Genomic DNA, 10,234 nt, shown 5'->3' on the forward strand with positions numbered 1-10,234 from the left:
TCAGTGAAAATGGTCCAAATACTCTGTCACAGCACGGCTAATCATCTGTCGGTTCTCGATCATGTCGGAATAGAATCCATTGATTCTTTTGCGTCTGTCACTACGCCCAACAATCGCGAGTTTGAAGCTCGTCACAGTCATTCAATCCCTGAATCATACTCGGAATACCACAGACAAGATTTAGACTTTCTGAATTCTCAAGAATGGCCGCCAATAATTCTAGCTTATACCACGAAGATTCTGATTAAGGAATCCAAGAGATACACGCTCGAGCTAAGGTAGAATGGGAGTGGTTGTCATGCACTCGTTCATAAGGATGGATGATGATGAGTGTCACGGATCATCACATCCATCAGGTTGAAGTGCAGCGAATATCTTAGAATAAGAATAAGCTTGTATTGAATGGAAGAACAATAGTAATTGCATTAATTCTCTAGGTACAGCAGAGCTCCACACCTTAATCTATGGTGTGTAGAAACTCCAACGTTGTAAATACATAAGTGATAAAGGTCCAGGCGTGGCCGAATGGCCAGCCCCAAACGTGATCAAGAGATCAATCAAAAGACTAATTCCTAGATGTCTAATACAATAGTAAAAAGTCCTATTTATACTAGACTAGCTACTAGGATTTACAGAAATAAGTTTAAGTGCAGAAATCCACTTCCGGGGCCTACTTTGGTGTGTGCTTGGGCTGAGCTTGAGCTCTACACATGAAGAGGCTTCTCTTGGGGTTAAACGTCAAGTTGTAACATCTGTTTGGCGTTTAACTCTGGTTTGTGACGTGTTTCTGGCGTTTTACTCCACAATGCAGCATGGGACTGGTGTTGAATACCAGTTTGCGTCATCTAAACTTGAATAAAGTATGAACTATTATATATTACTGGAAAGCCCTGGATGTCTACTTTCCAACGCAGTTAAGAACGCGCCATTTGAAGTTCTATAGCTCCAAAAAATCCATTTCGAGTGCAGGGAGGTCAGAATCCAACATCATCAGCAGTCCTTTTTCAGCCTGAATCAGATTTTTGCTCAGGTCCCTCAATTTCAGTCAGAAAATACCTGAAATCACAGAAAAACATACAAACTCATAGTAAAGTCCAGAAATGTGAATTTTTCATAAAAACTAATAAAAACATCCCTAAAAGTAGCTAGATCCTACTAAAAACTACCTAAAAACAATGCCAAAAGCGTATAAATTATCCGCTCATCACAACACCAAACTTAAATTGTTGCTTGTCCTCAAGCAACTAAAAATAAAATAGGATAAAAAGAAGAGAATATACTATAAATCCCAAAATATCAATGAATATTAGTTCTAATTAGATGAGCGGGACTTGTAGCTTTTTGCTTCTGAACAGTTTTGGCATCTCACTTTTTTCTTTGAAGTTCAGAATGATTGGCATCTATAGGAACTCAGAATTTTGGATAGTGTTATTGATGCAAGGGCATCTTGGCCAGTTTCACTGACCTTTTCTTTACTGTTTTTAGGGTAGTTTCATGCATTTCCTTAGGAAATAAGCTAGTTTTGGGTAGATATTCACTTACACCTTGATTCAAGCATACATTGTGCATTTTACATGATTTTATGAGGATTTTGCATGAATTTAGTGACAAATGGTATGTTGCATTACCCATGACTTGGACTAGAACTTTGATGCACTCTATTGCTTGATTTCAGGACCAAAGGAAGCAAGAAAGAACCACTTAGCAGTCACGTTAATCTAATTAACGTGGCCATTAACGTGGAATGGGAGGTAACTTGCAAAGTTAATGAGAAAAGTGATTGCCAATAACGCTCTCGAAGCCATCATTGCCCACGTTAAGAGTCACGTTAACTAAGTTAACGTGAGCTCTAACGTGAAGAAAGGACTTTGAGCCAACGTTAGTGACACTTAACATTATCACTAACGTTGGCCAATAATCATAAGTGGCCACGTTAGAGCCGACGTTAACTTGGTTAACGTGGCCTCTAACGTTAACAAGGGGAAGGAAGCCAACGTTAGTGACATTCAACATTGTCACTAACGTTGGCCTAAGGTGCAATGTACCACGTTAACTTCCACGTTAACTTGGTTAACATGGGAGCTAACGTGAGAGGCAAGAATGGTCGACAACGTTAGTGACACCCAACATTGTCACTAACGTTGGAAGCAACCACAAAACCCCAAGGAGCCACGTTAACTTCTACGTTAACTTAGTTAACGTGGAAGCTAACGGCAATGAGTGAAAGATGAGCCAACGTTAGTGACACTCAACATTGTCACTAACGTTGGAAATGGTTTGCAAAGCCACGTTAACCTAGTTAACGTGGACTCTAACGTGAGATAAGGGCATATTGGAACGTTAGTGACAATGTTGAGTGTCATTAACGTTCTCGAAGATTGGCACGCCTACGTTAAAAGAGCCACGTTAACTAAGTTAACGTGGACTCTAACGTGGGAAAGGGGGAGGCTCTCAATGTTATTGGGAAAGTTGAGTCCCAATAACGTGTGCGAAGGACAAAGAGGCAACGTTAGTGGCAACGTTTGTGCCACTAACGTTGAGGTTAACGTGGCCTTTACTTGGGTAAGAAACGTTAGTGAAAAAGTTGAATGACACTAATGTTTTCGAACCCATTTTCTCACTGAATGTTAACACCTCTAACGTCCTGAGCTAAAGTCTCTGCCCACTTCACACTTTCTCTCTGTAAGTAAAACCAAGCCCAAGTGAAAAAGAGAACTGCCCCAAACTGAAGATCCAAAGACCCAAGACTTGAAGAATCAACTAGAAGAATAGAAGAGTAGTATATATAGGAGTAGCTTTGAATTATCAAGGAGAGTTGGAAAGAGTTTTGAAAGGAAAAAGCATTACTCTCTATATTTTACTTTCTCTGCTCTTCTAGTTCAGAATGTATTCTCCATCTTTGTTTTCATTTTTTAGAGCTATGAACAACTAAACCCATTTCATTGGGTAGGGAGCTCTGTTGTAATTTGATGGATCAATACTAGTTTTCTTCATTCTTCTTCTATCTTTTCTCTTGATTTTACTTGAAAGCTTTCGATCTTCATCCCATTGGGTAGTTATTTTGGAAAAGAAATTATTCAAACTTGGATCTCTTCTGAACCTTGAAAGAGGAATGAAGAGATCAAGCTAGAAATACTTTCTCATGCTGGACCAAATTGGGTTTGGATGGATATGTGACTATAATCCTCTCAAAACTTGATTTGGGAAATGCATGTGGTATAATCAGTGACCACACTTCATCTCTTCTCATGAGCAATTGACCAAGGAATTGGCTATTGATCAAGATTTGAGAGATTGAATTACAAGAAATTGTAATTCAATCAATTAAGATTGCCAAGGAGATCAATGAGTGCATTGATTGAGGAAGAGATGAAAATGAACTTGATCCGGAGAATTGCAACATCTCCTGTGCCCAATGAACTCCCCAATTCTGATCTCACCCATTCTCTTTAATTTCTGCATTTACTTTCATGAGCAAACACCCCATTCCCATTTACAATTCTGCAATTTAATTTCAGTCATTTACTTCCAGTTCTTTAATTCTAGCATTTACTTTTCCGTCATTTACATTCCCGCCATTTTATTTTCTGTAACTCTCAACCCAAATTCTGAATTCGCTCAACTAGAACAATCTTCTAATCAAAGTTGCTTGATCAATCAATCCCTGTGGGATTCGACCTCACGCTATTGTGAGTTTTTACTTGACGACAAATTCGGTACACTTGCCGAAGGAAATTTGTTGAGAGACAATTTCCACCTGCATCAAGTTTATGGCGCCGTTGCCGGGGATTGATTGTGCATCAACAATTATTAGATTGGAAGATCACTAGATTGAGCATTTTTGTTTTGTTGAATTAACTTTCTGTTTGAGTAATTTACTTTCTGTCTTAGTTTACTTCTTCCCTTCCCCCTCTACTTTTTCGTTTCTTTGTTATTTACAATTCAGTTTGCTAACCCACTAACTGTTTGATATGTTGCTTCACTCACAACTAACAGTAATCCTGACAACAATATTCTCTGCACATAATTTTTTCTTGCTTGTACTTGTTGGTTGTATGACAGGAAGAAGAAGCGGGGCTTCAACTTCTTTCGATTCTGAACCAGAGAGGACCCTCCTTAGATTAAGGATAGAAGCAAGAGGGAAACGTGCAATCGGTGCTGAAGAGGAGGAGGAACACTTTGAACTAAACATGGAAGGCAACATAGAAAACTAACATGAAGAAGAGGCTAATAACCATGGGGGAGGAGGTAGAGCAAATCATGTTGGGGAGGATAGAAGAGTGTTAAGCTCTTATATCAATCCCAACCCAGGCAACTGTGGGAGCAGCATTCAGAAGCCCACCATACATGCCAATAATTTCGAGCTCAAACCTCAGCTCATCACTCTTGTGCAGAATAATTGCTCATTTGGAGGAAGTGCTCAAGAAGATCCGAATCAACACTTGACCAGCTTCTTGAGGATTTGTGACACAGTGAAATCCAATGGAGTCCACCAGGATGTCTACAGGCTGCTCTTGTTCCCTTTCTCACTTAGGGACAAGGCATTCAAATGGCTCGAATCCTTCCCAAAAGAAAGCTTGACAAATTGGGAGGAGGTAGTGAACAAGTTTTTGGCAAGGTTTTACCCCCCGCAAAGGATCAATAGGCTGAGAACTGAAGTACAGACGTTCAGACAGCAAGATGGGGAGACACTTTATGAAGCTTGGGAAAGGTTCAAAAACCTAACAAGAAGGTGTCCACCAAATATGTTTAATGAATGGGTGCAGTTGCATATCTTCTATGAAGGCTTGTCATATGAATCAAAGAAGGCAGTAGATCATTCCTCTAGGGGATCCTTGAACAAGAAGAAGACCATTGAAGAAGTCATAGATGTCATTGAAACTGTAGCTGAGAATGACTACTTCTATGCTTCCGAAAGAGGGAACACTAAGGGAGTAATGGAGCTAAACAATGTGGATGCTCTGCTGGCTCAGAACAAGCTCATTACCAAGCAGTTAGCTGACCTCACCAAGAAGATGGAGAGGAACCAAGTGGCAGCAATCACCACCTCATCAACAACCCAAGAAGAAGTTGAAGAAGAGGACCTTGAGCAAGCCAACTGCATTGGGAATTCACCTAGACAGAACCATGATCCATACTCCGAGACATACAACTCTGGATGGAGGAACCACCCAAACTTTGGGTGGGGAAATCAGCAAGAGCAAAGCCAAGACCAGAGACGTTACAACTCCAACAATAATGCAGCTCATCAATAATTCACACAGAGGACATATCAACACCCCCACAACAACACCTCTCATCCTTCCACCTCTAATCCCAATTTACCATCAATTGATGACAGACTCTCTAAGCTTGAAACCTTACTTGAAGGAATATGCCAAGAGATTCAAGAAGATAAGGTGTTCAAAGAAGAGGTTCGAGCCAACATTAAGAACCAAGGAGAGACCATCAAGAAGCTGGAATTCCAAGTGGGATGCTTAGCGGAGAAGATTCCCAAACCTACTGATGGCTTCCCAAGTGACACGGAGAAAAACCCAAGAGGAGAAGCAAAGAAAGTAAGATGGAAAGATTGCAAAATGGTCACTACAAGTGACCAAGAGGATGAAGACGAGCAAAGCGACCTCTCCCAACAGCCTGAAAATAACTCAACAGAGGAGGAGGATAGAGATCACCAAGAACCAGAAATCTCACAACAAGAGTTGCTGAAGCTTTATGCACCATTTCCCCAACTGCTCAATGGTGCTGTGGGGAAGAGAATATACTCAAGGTTCCTAGACTTGTTTGCATCTCTGCATGTGAACATACCATTCATCAAGGCCATACAACAAATGTCTGCATTCATCAAGTACATGAAGGAACTTCTTCCCAGGAAAAGCTCACTCAAAGGAGGCCAAACTATAGTGTTAAACAAGGAATGTAGTGCCCTTATTCAACCTGAATTACTTGCAAAAAGAAGAGACCCAGGGAGTTTTCACATCCCCTGTGCCATAGGGGAAACAATGTTCGATAGAGCACTCTGTGATTTAGGGGCAAGCATCAACTTACTGCCCCTACCCCTGGCGAAAAGGCTGCAGATCAATGAGATAATGCCCACAGATGTGGTCATCAGACTGGCTGATAAGACTCAAAAGCAAGCAATAGGAGTGGTGGAAAATGTGTTACTAAAGGTTGGAAAATACTTTCTCCCAACAGACTTTGTCATCTTGGACATGGAAGAAAGTCACACTCACCCAATCATATTGGGAAGACCTTTCCTAGCTACGGCCAGAGCACTCATAGATGTGGAGAAATGGGAGCTAATATTGAGGATCCATGATGAACGGCTCAGCTTTAATGTCTTTAAACTCTCACAAGAAGTAGACCAAGAGCACAAGGAACCAAGTAAAGACCATGATGAGATGCTAAAGGAGGAAGCAAGCACAGAAGCACACCCAACCTATCTGGAGACTCCTTTGGTTGATAAAATGGGGAAACAGCAACTACCATAGCTCAAGGAAAAGTTAGAAGAACCTAAACCTCTAGAGGCATGTGAAGACAACATCACAACTACCTTAGGAAAAGAAGTCATCAAGAGCAAGGCAATATCAAAGGACACAAGGAAGAAGGTATCAAGGAAGTGGAGGAATAAAAAGATCCCTATGGAAGACTTCTCTCCAGGAGATAGAGTAATCTCAGCTTACTTTCCAGATATTCCCCCTAATCTCCCTACTGTACCATCTCAGTTACCTAAAGTCTTCACAATCAACAGAATTCTCTCCCTAGAACATGTAGAGATCATTAATACAACCAATGGATACAAGTCCACAGCGAGAGGGGAGGACTTCAAGCATTACCAACCACCCTGATGAGGGAAAAACGTCAAGCTAGTGACACTAAAGAAGCGCTTCATGGGAGGCAACCCATGTTTTATATGCTTTTAGAAGATAGTAAATAAGTCAATATTTATGAATTCAAACCCAAACTTGACAAACTCTTGGTGGAATCCTTATTGTGCAGTATACAGTGAAGAACAAGTTTGGTGTTCAAAGCATACCAAGAAAGCATGAATGCAACCAAGAGCATGCTAGTCTTGGAAGCTTTGAACAGAACGTTTCATCACAGTGCTCCAAACTAAGTTTGGTGTCAGCCCATGGTGCCACCATTATGCATATAAGGACCCACGAATAGTTAGTTAGTTAGTTGGAATTCATAAATAAACAATCTAATCTTTTTTTTTTTTAGCCGAAAAGTTTCAATTGTTTTTGGTTTGATATTATTCTCACCTTTCTTGTTTTGTCTTTATAGGGAAAAGAAAAGGAGCATTGATGGGGGTTGATTGGACAATTAAATGGGGGAGGTTCGGCCACTTCATGAAGAGAACTACACACTTGTTCTAAAAAGGGAATACATTGGAAAATGTTGCCATGCAACATTGGAAAAATGGGACACCTAAAAGACCGAGCAACCTCCATCATAAAGTGATGATCCTTGTCTTTTATCCATGCATAACCCCAACCGTCCATCAAGTAACCACTCCATCAATCCACACCCTCCATTCTCTCACAACTTCCATATATAAATAATCCTTGTCCCGTGCCCACCTTCATTGTCATAACCCACTCTTCACAACTCTTCATTTCGGCACAAGACATTCCCTCTCACAGTATACACATTTCCCCCTCAATCTTTTCATTGCAATAAAACCCTAAACAACCAAAAGTCTCCAAAACCTTACCACCTTCACATATTAACTCTCGTTCATGGCCTCTTCAAGTTCTAAAAGAAGGAAGGGAAAGGAACCCATGGAGCAATACCCGTATGATGAAAAGAGATTTAGAAGCCTGTACCATGCATTGCAATATGGGTGGATGGTTGAAAAGGAAATCATTTACGAGCTGGGATTTCAAGTGAAGAAAATTGAGTGTCCAGAAATCACAGAGAAAGTGGAAAAGAGAAGATGGGAGCTCCTCACCGATCCTGTCACTAAGGTGAATGCAAACCTCATAAGAGAATTTTATGCAAATGCAGTCCGATATGATAAGAAAGATGAGTCATATACAAGCTTTATGAGAGGAAAGATAGTGGATTTTGGTCCCATGAGTGTCATGAGGGCACTGAAGCTACGGTCCATACAGTTTGAAGAAGAGAGTTATCACTCAAGACTGGACAACCCCAATTATGACCAGATTTTGCGGGATATTTGTGTACCCGGAGCTGACTGGGAAAGGGGTGCGGGAAAGAAACCAAAGTTCATCAAGAGACAGATCTCACTCCTGAAGCTAAGGGGTGGTTTGAACTCGTGAGGAGGTCTATTCTCCCAGCTGCAAACAACTCGGAGGTGAATCTCAAGAGAGCCACAATGGTGCACTGCATACTCAAAGGAGGAGAAATCAAAGTTCATGAACTCATAGCTGAAGGCATTAGAAAGATGGCAGAGAAAAGTGACTCAAGAGGAACGTTAGGTTACCCCAGCACTATTTACCGATTGTGCAAGAGAGCTGGGGTGGTGTTTGAAGATGAGGACCCAGTGTGGATAAACGAAGGCATTCCAATGACTGTCCGAAGGATGAATGCTGCCACATCCCCCCTGCCTCAACGGAAGCAAAGGAAGAGGCCAGCCCCTCAAGTAGTGGAAGGACAAGTCTTAGAGGGGCAAGCACCAGCCACCTTGGATATGCATCAATTGCAGGAAGCAATTGATAGCTTATCTCAACAATAATTGGAGAGCCAAGGAGCACAGAAAGAGCTTCAATTACAGATGATGGGGCAGCAAGAGGAAGCACTCTCAAGGTGGATAACTCAGCAAGGTGAGTGGCAAAGGCAAATGATGGAACAGCAACTAAGTCAAGGGCAACAATGGGGAGAAACATTCAACAGGATGGAACAAAGGCAGAATGAGCAACAAGAGTCCATCCAGAGGCTAATCAACATCCAAGCACATCAAGGGGCACACATACATGAGATGCATCGAAGACAAATAGAAAACACAGAACTACTGGGCGAGCAAAGGGCATTTGCAGAAGGAGTTTACATGAGCGAGACAAGGTATCACATAAACACTCAGGCCAGGCTCGGATACCTAGTAGGACAGCTGCCTATATTGCACCCAGGAATCGCAAGGTATGAAGAAGTGAAGGATGAATTAGCACGAGAAGAGAGACAAAGGATGGAAGAGAGTCATGAATCAGTGAGGAAGGCACTTGAGGATTGGAAGTAAGCAAGATTGGCGCGGATGCGAGGAAATGCAAGAAGACACAAGGAGGACAAGCAAGGAAAAGAGCATGGATGGCCACAAGAGTAAAAGGTGGTGGAGTTCCTTCTTTACTCCATCTTTTTCTATGCTTTAAATAAGGAAGATCTTGGATGAAATAGGACATGCTTCCATGTTAGTTTGAACCTTTTCAATTCTGCATTTTAAGTTTTTATTGCTTAGGTCTATGTTTGCTGGTTCTTTATGTCACTGCACCACTACTTTACTTAATTGTATGTTTGTCCTTAGAATCAAATGAAAAAGAGAATGAGTGTTTTTAAAGACCAGAGAGGAGTTCATAATATGGAGTAATTTTCTGAATCTTTGGTGTGATCATAAGTTAGCTAAGTTGGTTCAACCATAAGGTGGGAAGACAACTATCTGTCCTGAATACTATTCTTTGAACACACCCCATGAGACCAGCTAAGTAAGAAGATCCTAATAAGAGAAAGGGAAAGAACAAATGAAAGTGAAAAACAAAAGAAAAACAGTAAGCAATAAGGCTAGGCACCAATGGTTTTTAATCTTGAAACATGTGTCCGTGGTGCTCCTGTGTGAGGGATTTACTTGGATGAATAAGCTCTTAGGGGTGTCTTATCACTTGGTAACTTGGGTTAACTAACCTAGGATTATCAGCTGAAAGTTCACTATCAAGAGTAACCCTCACTACAAAGCATTTAGTAACCCAAAGAGGTGCTGGACACCAAGGTCTCAAGAAGGAAAATAAATGAACCAGATGCCTGTGATGTGTATGTATGGGGGAGAGACTTGAGGGAGTAAGTCCTTAGGGGTGTCTCAACACCTAGCACCTTGAACCAACTGGTTCGGGAGTGTTGGCTGAAAGCTTATCTTAAAGAGTTGCCCCTTTACAGAGCACCTAGCCTGAAGAACACAAGTAAGCCCTGAAATGACAATAAAAGGATCAATAAAAGTCTCATGGTATGTAAGCAAAGCCAGTGTTTTAGAACATGATAAAGGTCTGAAAGCCAGTAATGGAATGAACCT

At 41.2% G+C, this 10,234-nt stretch overlaps 1 protein-coding gene across 1 annotated transcript; it reads left to right on the plus strand.

Moving 5' to 3' along the window:
• Positions 1 to 5,576: 5,576 nt before the first annotated feature.
• On the plus strand, positions 5,577 to 6,488 carry LOC130966410 (uncharacterized). Its single transcript, XM_057891207.1, has one exon. It carries the CDS (start codon positions 5,577 to 5,579, stop codon positions 6,486 to 6,488), a length of 912 nt encoding a protein of 303 aa, XP_057747190.1.
• The last annotated feature ends 3,746 nt before the right edge of the window (positions 6,489 to 10,234 follow it).

The sequence above is a fragment of the Arachis stenosperma genome, chromosome 3 (genome assembly GCF_014773155.1).
Source record: "Arachis stenosperma cultivar V10309 chromosome 3, arast.V10309.gnm1.PFL2, whole genome shotgun sequence".
In the NCBI taxonomy this organism is placed as follows: domain Eukaryota; kingdom Viridiplantae; phylum Streptophyta; class Magnoliopsida; order Fabales; family Fabaceae; genus Arachis; species Arachis stenosperma.